Genomic DNA, 23,723 nt, shown 5'->3' with positions numbered 1-23,723 from the left:
AGTAACCATGTAAAACCACTCAAACATGGGTGGCACAGTAGTTAGCACTGCTGCCTCACAGCATCAGGGACCTGGGTTCAATTCCCGGCTTGGGTGACAGTCTGTGCGGAGTCTGCACGTTCTCCCCGTGTCTGCATGGGTTTCCTCCGGGTGCTCCAGTTTCCTCCCACAGTCTGAAAGACGTGCTGGTTAGGTGCATTGACCACGGTAAATTCTCCCTCGGTGTACTCAAACAGGCGCCGGAGTGTGGCGACTAGGGGATTTTCACAGTAACTTCATTGCAGTGTTAATGTAAGCCGACTTGTGACACTAATAAACAAACGTTTTAAGCTTAATTCTAACCATATGTAACTGTATAGGAGCACCGCAGATTTCAACATTATCAATGTACATAGTCTGAAAAGAATTGTATTTTCCATAATGAAAATATTGAAATGTGTGTAATGTTCTCATGAAGATATGAATATCATTACTCTTTACTGTTATAACAATTTGAAATGTTTTTGTAATGTTTCTTTCAGAGATTTTATGAATATTTTTGCAAAAAAAATTACTTCGGGTGTTAACTCTTTCCAAACTCCTCCTCAGACTCACAAACTTATCTTCACTATTCCTTGAACTTCAATAATGCAAGGCTGATGGCTTTTGCTGAAGGATTTCTCCCTTGGCACTTTGCAAAGAATAAATCTAATATATAGTACAATGAAATCTGCCTTACAAAGCTTTCCAACAGTGACTGCGATGTACACTTACATTTCACATTTCCCTGTAACACCAATCGGTGACTACCTAATAGGACTATCACTGTTAATCTCACGACAGCTCAATCACAACTCAATGTAAAGTGCATTACTTTATTGTCGCGTTCCCACAAATCACTCAAAACATTTTCTGGGGGGAAAACAAATTCCATTCAACCACGTTGCTCCTAAGTAACTGAAATTTCTATTGACCAATTTTTCTTTATTCATTCGTGGGACGTGGGTGTCGCTGGCTGACCCGCTTTTATTGCCCATCCCTAGTTGCCCTTGGAGGGCAGTTGAGAGTCAACCATACTGCTGTAGCTCTAGAGTCACATGTAGGCCAGACCGGGTAAGGACGGCAGATTTCCTTCCCTAAAGGACATAAGTGAACCAGATGGGTTTTTTCCGACAATCGACAATGGTTTTCATGGTCATCAGTAGATTCTTAATTCCAGATATCTTTTATTGAATTCAAATTTCCCCATCTTTGTTTTATTCTTTCGTGGGACGTGGGTGTCGCTGGCTGACCAGCATTTATTGCCCATCCCTAGTTGCCCTTGGAGGGCAGTTGAGAGTCAACCATATTGCTGTGGCTCTGGAGTCACATGTAGGCCACACCTAGTAAGGACAGCAGATTTCCTTCCCTAAAGGGCATTACTGAACCAGATGGGTTTTGCTGACAATCGACAATGGTTTCATGGTCATCAGTAGATTCTTAATTCCAGATATTTATTTTATTGAATTCAAATTCCACCATCTGCCATGGTGGGATTCGAACCCAGGTCCCCAGAACATTAGCGGAGTTTCTGCATTAATAATCTAGCGATAATACCACTCGGCCATTGCTTCCTCATGACCAAAATAAGTTTTTATAAAAAGTAGACATTTTTTTATTTTTTTAAAGTATTACATATCTCACAATAAGATGATTACATTTGCCTCGCCCTCTCAGGATAATTGCAGTCAACTTTTTTTAAACGGAGCTTTTTCATTCATGCCCCTTAACTGGAAATGGGATTTTTTTTTCATGCCAAAGATTTGAATGTATAAGGGTTCCAAGTTTCAGTGGTGCACAGGCGATCAATGGCACACAGCACAAACACAGCAAATACCCAGCTTAATTTGCAAGGTAAACTGATCAATCCAATGATCACAAAGTGATAAACTTGGGCAGATAGATCCATTATACTTGCTTGCTTTATTGGCATTTGAATAGATGGGTATTTAAAAAAGAAAGACTTGCATTTATATAGTTGTAAGGGACTGAGGAAAATTTGTGGGGAAGACAGTTACCAGTGTTCTTTGTCCCTGGTGGGCTTCAGTGTCCTGTTTGCCGGGTGGTTGCTGTGAACAGGATGCTGTTGGTTGAGTGATGTGGGCTGGGCCAATGGGATTGCTCTGGGGGCGGGAGAAAAAAAAAAGGCGCCAGGAAGTGAAGCAGTGCAGAGAGAGAAGCAGAGCTGGAGAGGCAGAGAGCTGAAGGTGCAGAGCTGAAGAGAGAGAGTTTTTTCCAGGCAGGGAGAATTCGGTTTGGAGCGAGAGGCAGCCAGGCGTTCCCCTGCCTGTTCTTTTCATTACTGCCGAGGAGGACAGCATTCAGCGCACTCGACCTAAGTTGCTGCACGGATAGCTCGTGGCACCTCTGCCTCCTGCGGCATCATCTTCCACAGGTGTGTCTCTCCTGGACTGTGTGTGGGTGTCATGAGTAACTGGTGGGGACTATACAGTCCAACTGGATCAGTATCTACGAATGTGTTACAGAGGATGAGTTTCCCCATATGTGCACCAACGGTTTTATGTCTGTTAATGATATGTGTTATTAAATTTATTTTTGATATTCCGACTTACAGTACTGACATTTATGGGTAAACAGGGAATTAGCCAAATCAACATCAACGGCTAGGAATTCGGGATCCTGTCGATTGAATATTTAAATAGTAGCCCCATATAGTGGTCAGCAGGGGGTTACATAGTGCTTTGCACAATCTCCAGAGGTCTCAAAGCACTTTACAGCCAATGGAATACTTCTGAATTGTAGCCACTGTTGTAATGTAGGAGACACAGCAGCCAATTTGCACACAGCAAACTCCCAGAAGTAGAAATGTGATCATGACCACCCAGGAGAGTATCAGGAAACAGAGGGCACAGATTCAAAATAATTGACAAAAGGAGTAAAAAGTGATGCGAGGAGAACATTTTTCACCCAGAGGGTTTTTGGAGGCTGGAACAAACTTCCTGAGAGGGTGGTGGAAGCAGATATTCAAAAAGGAATTGGATTGCTATCTGAAATGAAAGAATGTGCAAGGTTACAGGGATAAGGCAGGGGAGTGGGACTAGGTGGAATGATCTTTCAGAGAGTCAGTGCAGTCTAGATGGGCCAAATGGCCTCTTCTGCATTGTAAAGATTCTGTGATCTGGGTTTTTTTGCCAAGTTGATTGAGGGATAAATATTGGGCAGGATGCCAGGTTAAACGCACTGCTCTGCTTTGATATAGTGCCTTGGCTTCTGTTACATCCACTCGAACAAGCAGGTGAGGCCTCCAGGGGGGAGCAGAAATAGACTGAATGTTGGGCTCTTCTTGGGCACTGAGTGAGCAGCTGGTGCAATGGGTGTTGCCGACTCTGCATCAACTGCAAGAAAAGAGCAAGGTTCCCGATTAGGACAGTGCATCACCCAGAAACTAAGTGGGAAAACAGAGGGCACAGAGTCAATGTGATCATAGAATCCCTACAGTGCAGAAGGAGGCCATTTGGCCCATCAAGTCTGCTCCGACCACAATCCCACCCTGGCCCTATCCCCGTAACCCCACATATTTACCCTGCAAGTCCCCCTGACACTAAGGGGCAATTTAGCATGGCCAATCAACCTAACCCACACGTCTTTCAGACTGTGGGAGGAAACTGGAGCACCCGGAGGAAACCTATGCAGACACGGGGAGAAGTACAAACTCCGCGTAGACAGTGACCTGAGGCCGGAATTGAACCCGGGTCCTTGGTGCTGTGGGACAGCAGTGCGAACCACTCCTGAACTGGGTGCAATCAGTTGAAGGAGCCGGAGGATAATTTCCCAGAGTATCTTATCCTTGAGTGGCCATGGGCTCATTTTTATTTGCATATCCCAGGAGATTACATGGCTGCAGGAACAGAGGGAGGTGCTACTCATGATACTCCAGCTGTCATGTGTGTGGAGCAGACTTGATGGACTAACTGGTCCTTTGCTATTTGTCAATTTTGTATGTTCACACCCATTAAGCTTACTCAACTGCCAATGTCATTCTCTCAGACACTCCAATGTAGCACACACTCTGCTGAAGAATGTGCATTTCAACTGTAAACAAGTACATATGTGACATCAAAGATACATTACTGTAAACTACAGTGCAGTAGAAAGACGTCCCAACTTGTGGTAAAATATGGTAGGTTATACTATTCATAGCTTTAGCACTGCTGTCTCACAGCACCAGGGATCCAAGTTCGATTCCCGGCTTGGGTCACTGTCTGTGAGGAGTCTGCACGTTTTCCCCGTGTCTGCGTGGGTTTCCTCCGGGTGCTCGGGTTTCCTCCCACAGTCCGAAAGATGTGCTGGTTGGGTGCATTGGCCATGCTAAATTCTCCCCAGTATACCCAAATAGGCACCAGAGTGTGGCAACTAGGGATTTTCACAGTAACTTCATTGCAATGTTAATGTAAGCCTACCTGTGACACTAATAAATAAACTTTAACTATAACTTTTTTAAATGCAATAAATCATCTAAGTATTTGCGTTTACTACAATCCATTTTTAGATTAGTTTGCAATGCCAAGTCTTCCAAGATCCAGGATTGGTCGTTTTGTCCGTCTGTATCACAGGAGGATTCAACACTTGGGCTATGCGGGAGAAACCCAGCGAGTTCTAATGGGTAATTACATGTTGCCTTTTAGCATTCATTGCTTCATGGGTGCCAATGCCTCTCACTTGGTTGGGCACAGGAAAGATCCAAGTGTGATTTTAAAAATTCTTTTATTTGTCATTTTAGTGATTTCATTGAGTTAATTGCACATCAAAAATCAAAAGAAGCAACGAGAGGATGTTTTTTTTCCGCTGAAAGTCGATAACCCAAAACACATGAACCATCCCTGAGGTAGGAATTGGAACTCCTGTTTGTGTAACGTGTGTATAGGAGCAGGATGTCTTGCTGCAATTATACAGGGTCCTCGGTGAGGGCACACTGGAATATTGTGTGCCGTTTTGGTCTCCTCATCTGAGGAAGGATGTTTTTGCTCTAGAGGGAGTGCAACGCAGGTTTACCAGGCTGATTCCTGGTAAACCTGGTCTGACGTATGAGGAGAGATTGAGTCGGTTAGGATTATATTCGCTGGAGTTCAGAAGAATGAGTGGGAGGGGTCTCATAGAAACTTATAAAGTTTTAACAGGGCTAGAAAGGGTAGATTTAGGAAGGCTGTTCCCGATGGTGGGGGAGTCCAGAACCAGGGGTCACAGTCTAAGGATACAGGGTAAATCTTTCAGAACTGAGGTGAGGAGAAATTTCTTCACCCAGAGAGTGGTGAACCTGTGGAATTCACTACCACAGAAAGCAGTTGAGGCCAAAACATTGTATGTTTTCAAGGAGTTAGATATAGCTCTTGGGGCTAAAGAGATCAAAGGATATAGGGGGGAGGCAGGAACAGGCTGTTGAATTGGATGATCAGCTATGATCATACTGAATGGCGCGGGACCAGGCTCAAAGCATCAAATGGCCTCCGCTGGCTCCTATTTTCTAAGTAAATGCAGCACCTATTATGCATTAAAACACCATTCCTTATTTGGAAAGGCCCTGCCAGGGTTTCCATCCAACATCAACACTTTGCTGTATATTTTTGTGTTGCCTCTCATACAGACGTGAGTATGAGAGATCCAATCTATTCACTCAGAGCACACAGCAAAATAAACAAGCAATGCAAAATTTCAAACACAATATCACACTTGTCACATCTGCGCTGTTAGTTTTGGAGTCTCATTTCCATACGGTACTGTGGCAGTTTGATATTTCAGTGTTTTCTTCCCTGATCCATCTAGGAGTGCGAGTTTCACATGTTGGTAGGACTCCTTCTGTCTGATGGGAAATGTTCAGCCTGGGATATCTAGTTTGATGAGAGATTTGATGGCCTCCCGGGAGGCCAAACGGAGGAAAGAGGTTTGACAAACCATCATCGGGACTTGAAACGTCAGCTCTTTTCTCTCCCAACAGATGCTGCCAGACCTGCTGAGATTTTCCTGAATTTTCTCTTTTGGTTGGAGGAAAGGGGTGCCTCGCACTACAGATCTTAGTGGGCAGGTTACCCATGATCTAGGGCTCATGGCCACAATCGTATTTTAGCTCATCCTTCATCTTCTACTTATGGAGCCAAGAAATCACCTTGTCCATGCCCAGTGTGGATTCAGTTGAGCGCTGTCCACTCTCTCCGAGGAAGGTTGAAGCCGTGGTCCTCTGCTGTAGGGTCAGTGATAAGGTGCTGGTTCCTCATACTGGATGCCCTCCACGTTTCCATCCACCTTAATGGCAAGTCGATAGCAACTGCATGAATGTTAGCTGCAGTTTCTGAGAATGGCCGGCACAATTTTAAGCACTTCCGAGATGGGTTTGCTCAGTGAATGGGAAGGTCAGCTTTGCCCAAGATGTTTTCTCTGCTGTTTGCATTGATCTCGGAATCCTGACTGATATAACTAAAACCTGAAATGGCTACAACGGAATTGAAGAGAAACTCTCTCAGTTTCAACAGATTGTCTCATTGATTCAAATGTTGGGTGATTTTGATGCATCTGCCTGTCCAATAATGACTTCCACCACCCACTTATCTCACCTTTTGTAAAGTCTATGTTTTGCCTTCAGTTGATATAGCAATGTAACTGAGAACAAATCAATAGCTCAGATTTGTGGCTTCCTTTTATTATCAATGGGCAAGATCTGTCTTCAAACAGCACGTGAAGGTTTATTAGTTTCTGTGACCACACATACTACACAAGCATACACACACACTCTCACACGCTCTTACACACACTGAGGGGAGATCTTATGGAAACATATAAGATTATGAAGGGAATAGATAAGATAGAAACAGGGAGGTTCTTTCCACTGGTTGGTGAAACTAGAACTAGGGGGCATGGCTCAAAATAAGGGGAAACAGATTTAGGACTGAGTTGAGGAGGAACCTCTTCACACAAAGGGTTGTGAATCTGTGGAATTCCCTGCTCAGTGAAGCAGTTGAGGCTACCTCATTGAATGTTTTTAAGGCAAGGATAGATACATTTTTAAACAGTAAAGGAATTAAGGGTTATAGTGGGCAGGTGGATAAGTGGAGCTGAGTCCACGAAAAGATCAGTCGTGATCTTATTGAATGGCGGAGCAGGCTCAAGGGGCCAGGTGGCCTACTCCTGCTCCTAGTTCTTATGTTCTTACACACACACACATACTCTCACACACACACACATGCACACTCACGCATGCACATCACACACACACATGCACATCACACACACATGCACATCACACACACATGCACATCACACACACATGCACATCACACACACATGCACATCACACACACATGCACACCACACACACATGCACACCACACACACATGCACATCACACACACGCACATCACACACACGCACATCACACACACGCACATCACACACACGCACATCACACACACATGCATGCATACACACAGGCACACCACACACCGGCACACCACACACACACACATATGCATACCACACATACATATGCGTACACATGCACAAAAGCACACCACACACACATGCACACCAGACACACACACACATCCATACAACACACACGTATGCATACCACACACACATTGCACAAGACATCAACAAAGCAACCTTTCCTTCCCCTTGATTAGTTTTCCTTGTAAATAATCAGATAACCGCATTCCTAGAAAAAGATCCATTGCAGAATATATTAAGATTTAATTTAAAACACAAGTTAGATACCTGATGCCTGTACTATCCAAGGTCAATTGTTATTACTTCTGTCAGCATTTGAGAAGCTAGGGATGGGGCGGATAGGGAGAATGTTAATGCAGGTAGATCATTGATTTCCATCACATATATCAGCACAACTTTCCATCTCTCTGCATCTTTTCAATTACAAGGGTCTCTTGAGGTGGTGCAGGGTAACGAGTAGTGTGACAATCACAGCACTCTGTGTAAATGGCACCACGCACAATAATTCTACTTTTTCCTCAAGACAGTCGTTCATGAATATGAACAAAGAATGCTTGAATTATGCATTATATTAGCACAGTTCTGCCATCCATTTTTTTGCAATTCCTTTTTCTAATTTAAAACTTAATGGAGGACATACAGAAATTCAGCAAACTGAAATCATTTTGAGATCAATAATGTGAAATGATCACACCTCATTTAGTGTAACGACTTCAGCTACAATCGAGTAATTTACCAAAATACTAAACTGAAGCAATTACATGCAAACGTATGTGGCAACTGGCAATTTCCTGCATTAAGGAAAAACAATTAATTTTTGTCAGAATGTCTGTTTCTCTCAGGATTCTACTTTTACATATAATGGATGATTGGCTAACCATGCACTGGAGACACCTAAGAATGAGCTGTTAGCTATCCTATTTACAATTCCGGCCTCGGTTTACTGTCTGTGCGGCGTCTGCACGTTCTCCCCATGTCTGCGCGGGTTTCCTCCGGATTGCTCCAGTTTCCTCCCACACTCCAAAGGTGTGCGGGTTAGGTTAATAGGCCATGCTAAATTGCCCCTTAGTGTCAGGAGCATTAGCAAGGTAACTATGTGGGGTTACAGGGATAGGGCTTGGATGAGATTGTTGGCTGTGCAGGCTCGATGGGCTGAATGGCCTCTTTCCAGACTGTAAGGAATCAATACACAAGGCTGTAAAAACAATGGCCGAAAATTTTCGCACTGCGCCCCCCCACCCCCCCACCCCCACCCCCCGGTTCCCCAGTGGCGGAGGGTGTGGACAACAGGAAAACCCATTGGCTGTGGTGGAACTGTGTAATAAGTCCTTGGTGGCAGAAGTCCCTTCATCAAAATCCCTTCATTTACAAGTCTGACAGCAGCACACAGTGTGTTTTCAGTTAGCAGTCTACACCAGGAGTCCCAGAGGAACTGACACGCCTGGTTAAGTACAAAGCATGAGGCTCCCTGGTTGGCCCATCAATTTGGCCCTTAATCAGGGAGTTCATATTCTAACAGGCCCACCTCAGTGGCCTGATTAAAATCATACACACTGGAAGGTCCCAGTGCTGCAAAGCATGTCGCAGGGGTGGGGGGACAGGAGAATCCTGCCCAATAAGTGGAATTTTATGGTCCCTCCTGCCAATGCGAATTTCCAGCCCCGCCAATGTCGATGGAATTTTAAATGGCTCATTGCATTTTCTGATAGTGTCGGGACTGTAAAATTCCACCCAATCTAAATTGTAAAACAAGACTGACCACTAACATGCTACCATTACATTTGCTAAGCTGCTCATATTTAATAGATCAAATCAGTTAATTTAAGCAATAACACATCACTTGCCCACTCAAAGCCCATCTCCATGACAACATGAATCACATGAGCCTCTTATCTCGGTAGAAATTCTACTTAGCTATTGTCTAGACCCTCAACTCCATTCTATCTTGGAAATAAATAGACAGTTTAAGATATAACCATTTACAAAATATGCCATTCCTAATACCTACCCAGGACTTGGAGATGGACAGATTACCTGCCGTCAGCACAACTACTCTGGTCATTGCTTACATTGCTTTCTTCCCAGCAGTAAAACCTTTTACAACCAAACCACCCACGATTGATGTTGAACATAATTCTGATTAGGTCACATGACTCCATTTTAAGAGACAGTCCAAAAACTAAACTTCATATTTGTAACACCCTACATATTATATCTATGTATTTTATATGTACACACATATTTAATAGATCAAATCAAGGGCAGGTCGTGCCTTACGAGCCTGGTTGAGTTCTTTGAAAATGTGACCAAACACATTGACGAAGGAAGAGCGGTGGATGTGGTCTATATGGACTTCAGCAAGGCGTTCGATAAGGTCCCCCATGCAAGACTTCTTGAGAAAGTGAGAGGGCATGGGATCCAAGGGGCTGTTGCCTTGTGGATCCAGAACTGGCTTGCCTGCAGAAGGCAGAGAGTGGCTGTGGAGGGGTCTTTCTCTGCATGGAGGTCAGTGACCAGTGGAGTGCCCCAGGGATCTGTTCTGGGACCCTTGCTGTTTGTCATTTTCATAAATGACCTGGATGAGGAAGTGGAGGGATGGGTTGGTAAGTTTGCTGACGACACCAAGGTAGAAACATAGAAACCCTACACTGCAGAAGGAGGCCATTCGGCCCATCGAGTCTGCACCGACCACAATCCCACCCAGGCCCTACCCCCACATATTTTACCCGCTAATCCCTCTAACCTACGCATCCCAGGACTCTAAGGGACAATTTTTAACCTGGCCAATCAACCTAACCCGCACATCTTTGGACTGTGGGAGGAAACCGGAGCACCCGGAGGAAACCCACGCAGACACGAGGAGAATGTGCAAACTCCACACAGACAGTGACCCGAGCCGGGAATCGAACCCGGGACCCTGGAGCTGTGAAGCAGCAGTGCTAACCACTGTGCTACCGTGCCGCCCTGTAGGTGGTGTTGTGGATAGTTTGGAGGGATGTCAGAAGTTGCAGCGAGACATAGATAGAATGCAAGACTGGGCGGAGAAGTGGCAGATGGACTTCAACCCGGATAAGTGTGTGGTGATCCATTTTGGCAGATCCAATGGGATGAAGCAGCAGTATAATATGAAGGGTACCATTCTTAGCAGTGTAGAGGATCAGAAGGACCTTGGGGTCCGGGTCCATAGGACTCTTAAATCGGCCTCGCAGGTGGAGGATGCGGTCAAGAAGGCGTACTAGCCTTCATTAATCGAGGGATTGAGTTTAGGAGTCGGGAGATAATGCTGCAGCTTTATAGGACCCTGGTTAGACCCCACTTGGAGTACTGCGCGCAGTTCTGGTCACCTCATTACAGGAAAGATGTTGAAGCCATTGAGAGGGTGCAGAGGAGATTTACAAGGATGTTGCCTGGATTGGGGGGCATGCCTTATGAGGATAGGTTGAGGGAGCTTGGTCTCTTCTCCCTGGAGAGACGAAGGATGAGAGGTGACCTGATAGAGGTTTACAAGATGTTGAGAGGTCTGGATAGGGTAGACTCTCAGAGGCTATTTCCAAGGGCTGAAATGGTTGCTACGAGAGGACACAGGTTTAAGGTGCTGGGGGGTAGGTACAGAGGAGATGTCAGGGGTAAGTTTTTCACTCAGAGGGTGGTGGGTGAGTGGAATCGGCTGACGTCGGTGGTGGTGGAGGCAAACTCGTTGGGGTCTTTTAAGAGACTTCTGGATGAGTACATGGGATTTAATGGGATTGAGGGCTATAGATAGGCCTAGAGGTGGGGATGTGATCGGCGCAACTTGTGGGCCGAAGGGCCTGTTTGTGCTGTGGCTTTCTATGTTCTATGTTCTATATATAGAATCATAGAATCCCTACAGTGCAGAAGTAGGCCATTCGGGTCATCGAGCCTGCACTGACCACAATCCCTCCCAGCTCCTATCCCCTTGGCCCTACATATTTACCCTGCTAGTCCCCCTGACATTAAGGAGCAATTTAGCATGGCCAATCAACCGAATCCGCACATCCACATCTTCAGACAGAGGGAGGAAACCAGAGCACCTGGAGGAAACCCACGCAAACATAGGGGAGAACGTGCAAACTCCACACAGACAGTGACCCAAGCGGGGAATTGAACCCGGGTCCCTGGCGCTGTGAGGCAGCAGTGCTAAGCACTGTGCCACCGTGCCACCCTACTGTGCCACCATGCCACCCTGACTGTGCCACTGTTATATAGATAATGTCACATGCTGTTAAGGCAATCTGTATAGCAAACTCTACATACAATGGCCAGAATTTTCCAACCATTTGCGCCAGTGGGATTTTCCCATCCCGCTGCAGTGAATGCAGGTTTGGCTGGGTGGCAAATTCTGTGTGGCTGGTAAGATCAGGCCCAATATAAGAGAAACTATCATCACAATAGTTGCTCACGGTGACTATCTAGTTAGCCAAAATCCCTGGCCAACAACGATTCCAATATTGAGGCATCTTTTTGATAGGGTTTCCAGAGAAAGTGTACAGAACCTGGGCAGAATGTGAAATTCGCAACCAAAAAGACTAGTTCAGGTGGTAAACTTTGATGCACTTAAGAGGAAGCTGAAAAAACAAATGAAGGAGAATGGATTAGAAGGTCATGTTGATGGGTTCAGTTGAAGAAGGGTGAGAGGAGGCGTATGGGGAGTACAAACACTGGCATGGAGCTGAATAGCCTGATTGTATGCCACACATTCTATAAGAACATAAGAAGTAAGGGATAGGAACAGGAATAGGCCATTTGGCTCCTTGAGCCTCTTCCACTTCTCAAAATGACTGTGGATGAACTTCAACATCAATTCCACATTTCCACCAAATCCCTATATCCTATAATTCTCTTGTGTTCAAGAATCTATTGATCTCAGTCTGTGATAGACTCAACAATTGAGTATCCATCGCTTTCAAAATTCCAAAGGCCGACGACGTCTCTCAGTGAAGAAATTACTCCACATCTCAGTCCAAAATAACTGAGCCCTTCTCCTGAGACAATGACCAGCTGATCTAGACTCGCCCATCAGAGGAAACAGACTTTCAGCATCTATCCTGTCAAGCACTCCAAGAAGGTTATCCCACTGTGTGCACTGCAAGTGCATTTTTACCAACTTCATTTTCTGCAACTTCACATACTGCAATAACGGTTCCAATTTTTCGGAAATATCATCTTAAATTACTTTCGCGCACAATGGTTAGAACTGCTGCCTCACAGCGCCAGGGACCCAGGTTCAATTTGGCCTCGGGTGACTGTGTGGAGTATACACATTCTCCCTGTGTCTGCATGGGTTTCCTCCGGGTGCTCCGGTTTCCTCCCACAGTCCAAAGATGTGCGGGTTACGTTGATTGGCCATGCTAAATTGCCCCTTAGTGTCGGGGGATTAGCAGGGTAAATATGTGGGGTTACGGGAATAGGGCCTGGGTGGGATTGTGGTCGGTGCAGACTCGATGGGCTGAATGGCCTCCTTCTATACTGTAGGGATCCTATGATTCACACAATTACCTACGATTGATAGATCAGGAACAAGCTAGCATACAATTACAAATTGATCAGCAGTTTTCTGAAGGAAGACAGTGACATCGTGGTAACGTCACTGGACTGGTAATCCAGAGGTTCAGGCTAATGATCTGGGGACATGGGTTCAAATCCCACAACGGCAGCCAATAGAACAGAAATTTAATTAATAAATCTGCTAAACTCAGTAACACCGAGCATGAAACCATCATCAAGTGTTGTAAAAATCCATCCGGGCCACTGATGTCCTTTAGGGAAGGAAATCTGCCGTCCTTACCTGGTCTGGTCTACATGTGACTCCAGGCCCACAGGAATGTGGTTGACTCTAAACCGTCTGAGAAAATGGCCGAGCGAGCCACTGAATGATATCAAAAACTTCTCCAGAAAAGCTGACCCAGATGGAACCAAGAAGGCATCACCATCGCCAACTTCTCAAGGACAATTAGGGATGGGCAACAAATGCTGGCCTTGCCAGCACTGCTGGTAGCCCATGAAAGAACAAATACATAGATCCAACATACAACATCCAACATTCATAGAATTTTGTATAAATTATAAATTTAAAAAATCAAATGACACAAAGACATGTGGATCCTGAAAATATACGATTCTACAGTCGATGCTCAATCACAAATTGATTTTGGAATAAAGCAGTGTGCAATTGTAAAGAGCCAGTGAGTGAATTCGACATGTTTAGCAGCATAAGGATTAATGAGTTAGCTGAAAGCGTGACTACTGCCGACAACGCTTGAAGGACCTGAAAAAAGCAGCAGCGTGACAATTACATCATCACGTAATACTGTAAACGCGGGAAAAAGTGGTTAAAAACTCAGCAACCTCAAGTCCGAGGAATATTTATCGTGAATTTATCATGTTGCAATCAAAGAAGGCATGGATGGGCAAAGAGCATCGACAGAAACTATGATAAAGACTGAACAGAATTAACATAAACTCACCTCCACCTCCTCCGAGCAGAGATTTGTTTGCTGCAAGAGATGAACAAAAAACAAAAATTAACATTCAAGACTTAGACTTCACCAAAGAATTGTGAGAAATGATTCTGACGTGGCGCAGTAGGTGGTCAATGTTATTGTTCTGGACGCAGGAGCTGTGCTCACTGCTGCACCTCTCAACTTCAAACCAGATTCTTTCAACTCAAAATCAATAAGATTTTCAATGTGATCCACATGCACTGTTGTCAATGCCAATCCAGCACGGAACCCCCCCTCCCCCGTCGCCCCACTGGCAGCCCCGACCACCACGCCCCCTAACAGTCCCAACTCCCCTGGCAAGACCCCTCCCCCCATCCCCCCACCCCGATGGTCAGCCGTGATCGCTGGCCTCCCTCCCTCCGTCACCAAGCCCGAGTGCAGAGTGGCAGCGTCACCCCACTTCCACCCCGCCCCCTTGCCACAGCCTGATGCCCGCTGGGCAGTGCCAGGGGGCCAGGTTGGCACTGCCAAGCTGGCAATGCCCAGGGCTCAGCACCCTCCTCACCCACAACCTCCTGGGGGGGGGCCTCAATGGCCCACTTTCACTCCAGCGGGGTCGGGCCGCCAGCTCCCCGCGAGTGGGGAGGAATTGTGAACCACGCTGGAGTGAAACACTCCTGGCGAGGAGGGGGAGAGGTGAGCGGGCCCGGGACTGTAAATTCCATTAAAAGCAGTATGATTTCTGGCACCGGAAATCCGGCTGCAAGAGGCGCGCGGAGGCCGTGGCACCCAGCGGGGAACCTGCTAAAAGGCCTCTGCTTGGGTCTCCCGGCCCACTGCGCTCGTGTCTGTCTGGGTTTCCTCCGGGTGTTTCCGGTTTCCTCCCACAGTCCGAGAGACGTGCTGGTTAGGTGGATTAGCCATGCTAGATTCTCCCTCAGTGTACCCGAACAGGCGCCAGAGTGTGGCGACTGGGGGATTTTCACAGTAACTTCATTGCGGTGTTAATGTAAGCCTTATTTGTGACACTAATAAATAAACTTTAAACTTTTCCACCTACCCTGTCAATCCCTTTCAATCTCCCAGAACCTTGTATGTGGGGACAGAAATCGCTCGGAAAGAACAGTGGGTCAGTCAGCACCAGAAAAAAAGAACAGACTACTTGGCAAGTCCTACATTTTCCCACAACAATGGTTTTTATTCCAGATTACTAGCAGCTGCGGTGGGGTTTTTTTTTTTTACTCCTTATATTTCTCCCACATCATTTCTGAAAAGTAAACAGATCATTTCCAGTCCTTGCCAAGAAGCTCCTGAAAGAATGTGATATTTTGCATTGGGTTTTCAATCTGCTACATGTACAGTTCATGCTCCGTTCTGTTTCTTTAATTTGATGAGTGCCAGCATCCTTTTCACTCCTGGATGCAAACAGGCAGCATTCCAACACTGAGTAAAAGCAACTGGGGAACGCCACAACAACTGACAGTGCCAAAGAACATTATACGGGGCTTTGGTGTGACTGAACCTGCGGTGTTGTGTACGGTTCTCGGCTCCTGGCCCAAGGGGGGTGGTGTAACTGCCTCGGAAGGGGGTACATCAAAGAATCAACAGACTGATTTCAGCAGTGAGAGGGATGTCTGATCAGGAGGAGAGTTTGATATTCTCCGAAGTTTCGGAGGATGCAGATGTTATTTTAACACAAGATTCTGAGACTGTGAGGCAGCGTAGATAGGGCAAAATCTTCTTCTCTGAAGTGGTGGGTGTGAAGGGGGGGTGGTGTGGTAAATGGGACAGGTCGTCTAATCACACACAATTTCAATCATAGAATCATACATTCCCTACAGTGCAGGAGGAGGTCATTCGGCCCATCAAGTTTGCACTGACCCTCCAAGAGAGCCGCTTAACCAGGCCCTATCCCCGTATCCCCACGTATTTACCCCTAACCTACTGGACACTACGGGGTAATTTAGCATGGCCAATCAACCTAACCTACACATCTTGGACACTAAGGGGCAATTTAGCATGGCCAACCAACCTAACCTGCACATCTTTGGAGTGTGGGAGGAAACTGGAGCACCCAGAGGAAACCCACGAAGACACGGGGAGAACATGCAAACTCCACACAGACAGTGACCCCAAGCTGGGAATCGAACCCGGGTCCCTGGCACTGTGAGGCAGCAGTGCTAATTGCTGTGTCACCGTGCCAGCCCAATTTCAACTGAATTCCAATTTTACCATCTGCCATGATGGGATTCGACCCTGGGTTCCCAGAGCATTACCCTGGGTCTCTGGACTACTAATGCACGATGTGGAGATGCCGGCGTTGGACTGGAGTAAGCACAGTAAGAAGTCTCACAACACCAGGTTAAAGTCCAACAGGTTTATTTGGTAGCAAATACCATAAGCTTTCGGAGCGCTGCCCCTTCATCAGATGGAGTGAAAATCTGTTCTCCAACAGCGCACAGACACAGAAATCAAGTTACAGAATACTAATTAGAATGCAAATCTCTACAGCCAGCCAGGTCTTAAAGGTACAGATAATGTGGGTGGAGGGAACATTAAACACAGGTTAAAGAGATGTGTATTGTCTCCAGACAGAACAGCTAGTAAGATTCTGCAAGATCAGGGGGAAAGCTGTGGGGGTTACTGATAATGTGACATAAATCCAACATCCCAGTTTAGGCCGTCCTCATGTGTGCGGAACTTGGCTATCAGTTTCTGCTCAGCGACTCTGCGCTGTCGTGTATCGTGAAGGCCGCCTTGGAGAACGCTTACCTGAAGATCCAAGGCTGAATGCCCGTGACTGCTGAAGTGCTCCCTCACAGGAAGAGAACAGTCTTGCCTGGTGACCATAAGGTATAGGGGAAGAATTAGGCCATTCGGCCCATTGAGTCTGCTCCACCATTCAATCATGGCTGATATGATTCTCATCCCCATTCTCCTGCCTTCTCCCCGTAACCCTTGATCCCCTTATTGATCAAGAACCTATCTATCTCTGTTTAAAAACACTCAATGACCCGGCCTCCAAGAACATTAGCTGAATTTCTGGATTAATAGTCTAGGAATAATACCACTCGGCCATCGCCTCCCCCCTTGGGTAGCAACAGAAAAAGTTCTGTTGCTTGCAGTAGACAGGAATACTGCTGCTCCAGTTCCAGTCTTCACCCTAGCTTACATGTTTGAAATTTAATTTAGTTACTGGCAGAACTGGAAATGTCACTGAAATATTATATTACACTGAAATAGTTGAATATAATAGGAATGCCATTGTGCTTTCAACAGATTGATTGCTTTCATAATGCGCAAGAGTATTCTTTGTGGCAAAACATCAGTATCGTATGCGTCCTGGCTTAAAAACATGGGCTAGCATTCAGGAAACCTTCCTTCCTTTGGTTACATTCATAAAAGACTTCCACACTAACCACACTGACACAAATCGAGTCTGCCACTTCTGAGTGTTTTGGAAATGACATCTCTCGTGTCAACCGACTCAAGAACAGCTTCTTCCCTGCTGCCATCAGACTTTTGAATGGACCTACCTTGCATTAAGTTGATCTTTCTCTACACCCTAGCTATGACTGTAACCCTACATTCTGCACCCTCTCCTTTCCTTCTCTATGAACGGTATGCTTTGTCAGTATAGCGCGCAAGAAACAATACCTTTCATTGTATACTAATACATGTGACAATAATAAATCAAATCAAATCAAATCAAATTCCTTGAAACAAAGTCTGGAAAAACCTGACATGAAATGTGACTTTTTAAAAACATCTGCAGGGGCGTGATCTTACCGCCCGCTCACGCCACACTCCCGCTGCAGTGAAGATGGAGAATCTGGCGACAAGTCAAATCTCCGTTCACTGCAGCGGGATGGGAAAATCCTGTCGGCGTGAACAGTCAGAAAATTCCGGCCCGTTATTCAAAGGATTCAGAAAATTCACACAAGACATTTGGACGGTAGCTCCGCTCTGTGAGAAAACAAAATATCATTACAGGTCAAGATGTGGAGATGCTGGCGTTGGACTGGGGTGGGCACAGTAAGAAGTCTCACAGTACCAGGTTAAAGTCCAAGAGGTTTATTTGGAATCATGAGCTTTCGGAGCGCTGCTCCTTCATCAGGTGAGTGGACTTAGTGGACTCTACTCACCTGATAAAGGAGCAGCGCTCCGAAAGCTCATGATTCCAAATAAACCTCTTGGACTTTAACCTGATGTTGTGAGACTTCTTGCTAATTACAGGTTAAACACTCTACCATCAGTGTCAAGTTCAAATTAGATATCCTTTCCTATTTGTACACTTTCAATGTCAATGAACAAAGCAACAGTAGCTGGTCGTCTTACGGTACTTGGAGTGTTACATTATCTTTAGAAAGAATGTATTTATATGTGGCTGTGGTGAGGATGGAGCAAATTCTCATACCAATTTACAAGACTATTAGTGCCCCAAACAGAGATAGTCTAAAACAGCAACTGATATCTAAGCCTGAAGGATGCCCCAATTCTGCTAAATGTTCCAATGGCTGTCTTCGCCTCTTTTCAAATTGAACACTTACCTTGCCAACTCTGCTCTACATTTCCCACTCAATTCCTGACTTTGATTGACTCCCAATTAAAGTGTAATTTTCCCTCTTCAAAAGAGGTCGGAGGCAGAGACAGAGAGATCACCTGCAGGTCAGCAAGAATCAGGTTGGAATGGAATATTTTGAGGGACCACGGCAATGAGTGCTCCGTTTTAATTAATTCCGCTGAAAGCCATTACTGTGTGAAGGCTTAACTGTTGCATCTTGGTGTCTAAATATACTGTCCTTATCCACCACTAGGGCTTCTTTCCTCCATCATCAATAAATTAAACATCAAGCTGCATCCAGCTTCCAAAAATAGATATCACGCATCTCTTTAAAGACAAACACTTAAAAACTAACCTTGATACTGTCAAAATGCCAAATGTTGTTTGGACCATGACTGACAAGACTTTCCCATTTTCGATGCCAAAGCATTTAATGTACGCTGCATCATCATTTTCCCAATAAATGGCGACATAACCTCCTTCAAACATGACTAAAGCTAAATTAGCAGACTTGAACTTCCAAGTAAAACAAATGAGATGAGGAGGATGTCGCAGTATCTTACAAGTTGCAACATACCGTAGGATGATATGAATTCATCCACACAAGTTTCTAATTACAGCCTACTGTCTTCTATATTGAATAAACAAGATTCAATTTAATTTTCAGAAGATAATTCCACATATAGGGCAGCACAGTGGCACAGTGGTTAGCACTGCTGCCTCACAGCGCCAAGGATCCGGGTTCGAATCCCGGCTTTGGTCACTGCGTGGAGTCTGCACGTTGTCCCCGTGTCTGTGTGGGTTTCCTCCGGGTACTCCAGTTTCCTCCCACAGTCTGAAAGACGTGCTGATTAGGTGCATTGGCCATGCTAGACATGGCTAGTTATATGGGTAAGATGGATATAGAGGGATATGGGCCATACACAGGCTATTGGGAATAGCTTAGTGGTAAAAACTGGGCGGCATGGTGTTTCCATGCTGTAAACCTCTATGACTCTATAAATTCACCTTCAGTGTACCCAAACAGGCACCGGAGTATGGCGACTAAGGGATTTTCACAGTAACTTCATTGCAGTGTTAATATAAGCCTACTTGTAACACTGATAAATAAACTAAAAAAAAGATATCATAGGAGGAATTTTTCAGATGTAATCTTTCAAATGTGTGCCCAATCTCTTCCTTTATCAGAACAGGAGGAGGCCATTCAACCCTTCCAGCTTATTCTGCCATAATTAAACATCTGCACCTTGACTCCCTCCACCTACCTTGGTCTCTCAATATCTTCACTGTCTGTAACATAAAATCTGGCCATCTCAGCTTAGGAATTTTAAACTGACCTCTAGTTTCAAAGGTTTCCTGAGAAAGAGTGGGGCAAAAGGCCACACGAGGCTGCAGGAATGTGGGCTCACTGCACATTGAGCTGATCTCACTCTGGCTGCTAGGGGAGATGACACAAAGGGTCAGAGAAAGTTACTTTGGTGGTTGTGAACAAATGAGGAGTACATAGAATATAGAACAGTACAGCACAGGAACAGGCCCTTCGGCCTACAATATTGTGCCAAACATGGCGCCAAATTAAACCAATCCCTTCTGCCTGCCCTTGCTCCATATCCCTCTATTCCTCGTATATTTATGTGCTTATCTAAAGACCCCTATTGTGTTTGCCTCCACCACCACCCCTGGCAGCATGTTCCAGACACCCACTGCTCTGTAAAAACTTGCCCCTCGCATCTCCTTTGAACTTTCCCCCTTTCACCTTAATTACATGCCCCCAAGTTTTAGACATTTCAACTCTGGGAAAAAGATTCTGATTGTCAATCCTATCTATGCCTCTCATAATTTTATAGACTTCGATCAGGTCTCCCCACAGCCTCCGCTGCTCCAGAGGAAAACAAACTTAGTTTCTCCAGCCTTTCCTTATAGCTCATACCCTCCATTCCAGGCAGCATCTTGGTAAACCTCTTCTACACCCTCTCCAAAGTCTCCACATCCTTCCTGTAATGTGGCCACCAGAATTGAAGTGCGGCCTAACCAAAGTTTTAAAAACCTGAAACATGACATGCTAACTCTTGTACTCAATGCCCCGACCAATAAAAGCAAGCATGGCATATGCCTTCTATACCATCCTATCTACCTATGTGGCAAATTTCAGGGAGCTACAGACTTGAACCCCAAGATCCCTCTGTACATCAATGCTGTTCAGGGTCCTACCATTAGCTGTATACTCACCCTTAACACTTGAGCTCTCAAAGTGCAGCACATCACACTTGCCCGGATTAAACTCCATCTACCATTTCTCTACCCATATCTGCAACTGATCTATATCCCATTGTATCCTTTGACAACCTTCTACACTATCCTCAATTCCACCTATCTTTGCATCGTCTGCAAACTTACTAACCCACCCATCTCATCCAAGTCATTTATATATATCACAAACAGCAGAGGTCCCTGTACGGATCCCTGCAGAAGACCACTAGTCACGAACCTCCAGCCAAAAAAACACCCTTCCACCACTACTGTCTGACTTCTATGGGCAAGCCAATTCTGAATCAAAGCGGCCAAGTCACCCTGGCTCCCGTGCATCTTAATCTTCTGGATGAGCCTACTATGAGGGACCTAGTCGAAAGCCTTACTAAAATCCATGTAGGCAACATCCACTGCTCTATCCTCATCGATCACCTTCATCATCTCCTCGATAGAAGTCCGTTACCTTTTTTTTCAACACCTTAGGCCTCGACAAAAGGACAACGCACCTTCCCTTTTTGCAATTCCAGTGAACTCTACTGAAATGTGCGTGCGCATGGACAGGGGACGAAGACAGCACTGGCTTTGGCTCCTAAAAACTAGGAGACTCACCGTCCAGGCGACCTGAAGAAGAGCCGCGTGAGCAAGGGCGGCCATTGCCTGTGAAACCGTAACCCCCTCAAGAATCGGTACTTTCAGAAGGAAATGAAGGTGGGAGGAAAGAAACCTTTAAATAAAAGATTTGAGACGCAAAGAAAGATGTCCAACGTGGAGCTGAATACAGTAAGCAATACCTGTTAGACACAAATTAGGCTTTAAAGCACCGTTTAGGTTCTTTGTTGTTCTAAGCAATATGGAATTTAACTCAAAGGTAAAGGTTAAAATGCCAACTCTTCAGTCCTGAGCTAGTTTTAAATTACATGGAAAATGAGCCTGTTATGAAAACTGCCAACAAAACGTCTACCAAACGTAAATGATAAGAAGCAGAAAGCAAACACATTAGACGCATAAAAAAATTGCAAATGAAGAAACGAATGCAGCTCTTTAGGAGAGACGACTTTTATGGGTGTTAACATTGCTAGGATCAGACTGGTTCACCGAATCCACTGCTGCACACATTAAACAAATTAATGTCATTCATTTAATGACGGTACATACAATTCAAGCAAGCCTGCAATTGCCTGGGCCATGAACTCTGCAATTGCAACCCCCCCAACCTTTTGCCTCTCGAACTCTCTTTCACTCCTCCTTTCGAAACGTTGCTTCTTCGACCTTTATTATTTATTAGTGTCACAAATAGACTTACATTAACACTGCAATGAAGTTACTGTGAAAACCCCCTAGTCGCCACACTCCGGCGCCTGTTCGGGTACACTGAGGGAGAATTTAGCACAGACAATGCACCCTAACCAGCACGTCTTTCGGACTGTGGGAGGAAACCGCAACACCCGGGAGAAATCCATGCAGACACGGGGAGAACGTGCAGACTCCACACAGACAGTGACCCAAGCTGGGAATTGAACCTGGGTCCCTGGGTGCTGTGAGGCAGCAGTGCTAACCATTGTGCAACCGTGCCGCTAGTGTTTGATCACCTATTCTGATGTCTCACTGACTAGAGTTCAAGAATGACAGACAAACCTGCTAACCCCTACATTAAAAAAATTACATTCAGGCCAGTGTGATATAATTTCAAACGAGCGCTGCAATGGCAATCCATTGCAATGGTGAATGCAGTGCTTTCAAATGAAGAATACCATCAGGGGAAAACTGTACAAGTGGTTGAAGGGCAAGGGGAGGTTATAAAGGTCAGATGGGCCGACACCACTGAGGGATTTATAACTTGAGTACTAGGTTATGCACTCAAGTCTGTAAAGTAGGGATGGAACCCTACACAGAGGTGTAAGTGCTGCTAACATAGCAACAGCAGGTAATAGTGAGGCTCAGCACCAGTGCACAGCTGCTTTAGCGACAGGGAGATGAATTATTACAAATTAAAAATACCAGACATCAAAGGTGTCCGGTACTGAACAGGGTACAGACCAGCTGAAAACCAGGCTATCCGGAATAAGACTGGACAAGTGGTCGCTCTAAATTACAACCCATTTTGCTGTGACTTGCTGTTATTTATAGAATTCCATTCAGCCTGCTGTGTCCCTGTCTGTTCTCTGTAAGAGGTACTCAAAAGCAGAGCAATGCAGCATGGCCGAAAAGATTGACCGGTCTTTACAGATTGCGGTTTAAAAAAAAGATAAATTAACCAAGGAAAGAGATTTTGTGCACTTCACCCAGGATTAACACAGATTCACAAACCAAGGGCAGGATTTTCCGGCCACAACGGAAAATCCAGCCCGAGGTCAACGGATCTTTGCATGGTCCACCTGATGAAGGAGCAGCGCTCCGAAAGCTCGTGCTACCAAATCAACCTATTGGACTTTAACCTGGCGTTGTGAGACTTCTTACTTGTCCTTCGAGGCAGTAGAGGTCACATATTTGGAAGTTTCTGTTGAACGAGCCTTGATGAGTTACTGCAGCGCGTAGGTCTTACTGTGCATCAGTGGTGGAGGAAGTGAACATTGAAGGTGGTGATGGGGTGCCAATCAAGTGGGCTGCTTTGTCTTGGATGGCATTGAGCTTGTTGGAGCTGCACATGTCCAGGCAGGTGAAGAGTACGCCACCTCACTCCTGACTTGTGCCTTGGATATGGTAGATAGCCTTTGGTTATTGGGCGGCACAGTGGTTAGCACTGCTGCTTCACAGCTCCAGGGTCCCGGGTTCGATTCCCGGCTCGGGTCACTGTCTGTGCGGAGTTTGCACATTCTCCTCGTGTCTGCGTGGGTTTCCTCCGGGTGCTCCAGTTTCCTCCCACAGTCCAAAGATGTGCGGGTTAGGTTGATTGGCCCGGTTAAAAAATTGCCCCTTAGAGTCCTGGGATGTGTAGGTTAGAGGGATTAGCGGGTAAAATATGTGGGGGTAGG

The 23,723-nt window shown here is 45.5% G+C and overlaps 1 protein-coding gene across 3 annotated transcripts in view; it reads right to left on the bottom strand.

The window, feature by feature from the left end:
- macrod2 (mono-ADP ribosylhydrolase 2) overlaps window positions 1–23,723 on the bottom strand; it is a 937,884-nt gene that overhangs the window by 728,177 nt on the left and 185,984 nt on the right. For all 3 annotated transcript variants that reach the window (XM_078230387.1, XM_078230388.1, XM_078230389.1), the window contains exon 5: window positions 13,962–13,991. In XM_078230387.1, the coding sequence (XP_078086513.1) occupies window positions 13,962–13,991 (30 nt within the window). The remainder of the gene's footprint in view (window positions 1–13,961; window positions 13,992–23,723) is intronic.

Source organism: Mustelus asterias, chromosome 15 (genome assembly GCF_964213995.1).
Source record: "Mustelus asterias chromosome 15, sMusAst1.hap1.1, whole genome shotgun sequence".
Taxonomy (NCBI): Eukaryota; Metazoa; Chordata; class Chondrichthyes; order Carcharhiniformes; family Triakidae; genus Mustelus; species Mustelus asterias.
Note: the sequence above shows the minus strand (reverse complement) of the source record. Positions and strands in the feature narration are given on the sequence as shown.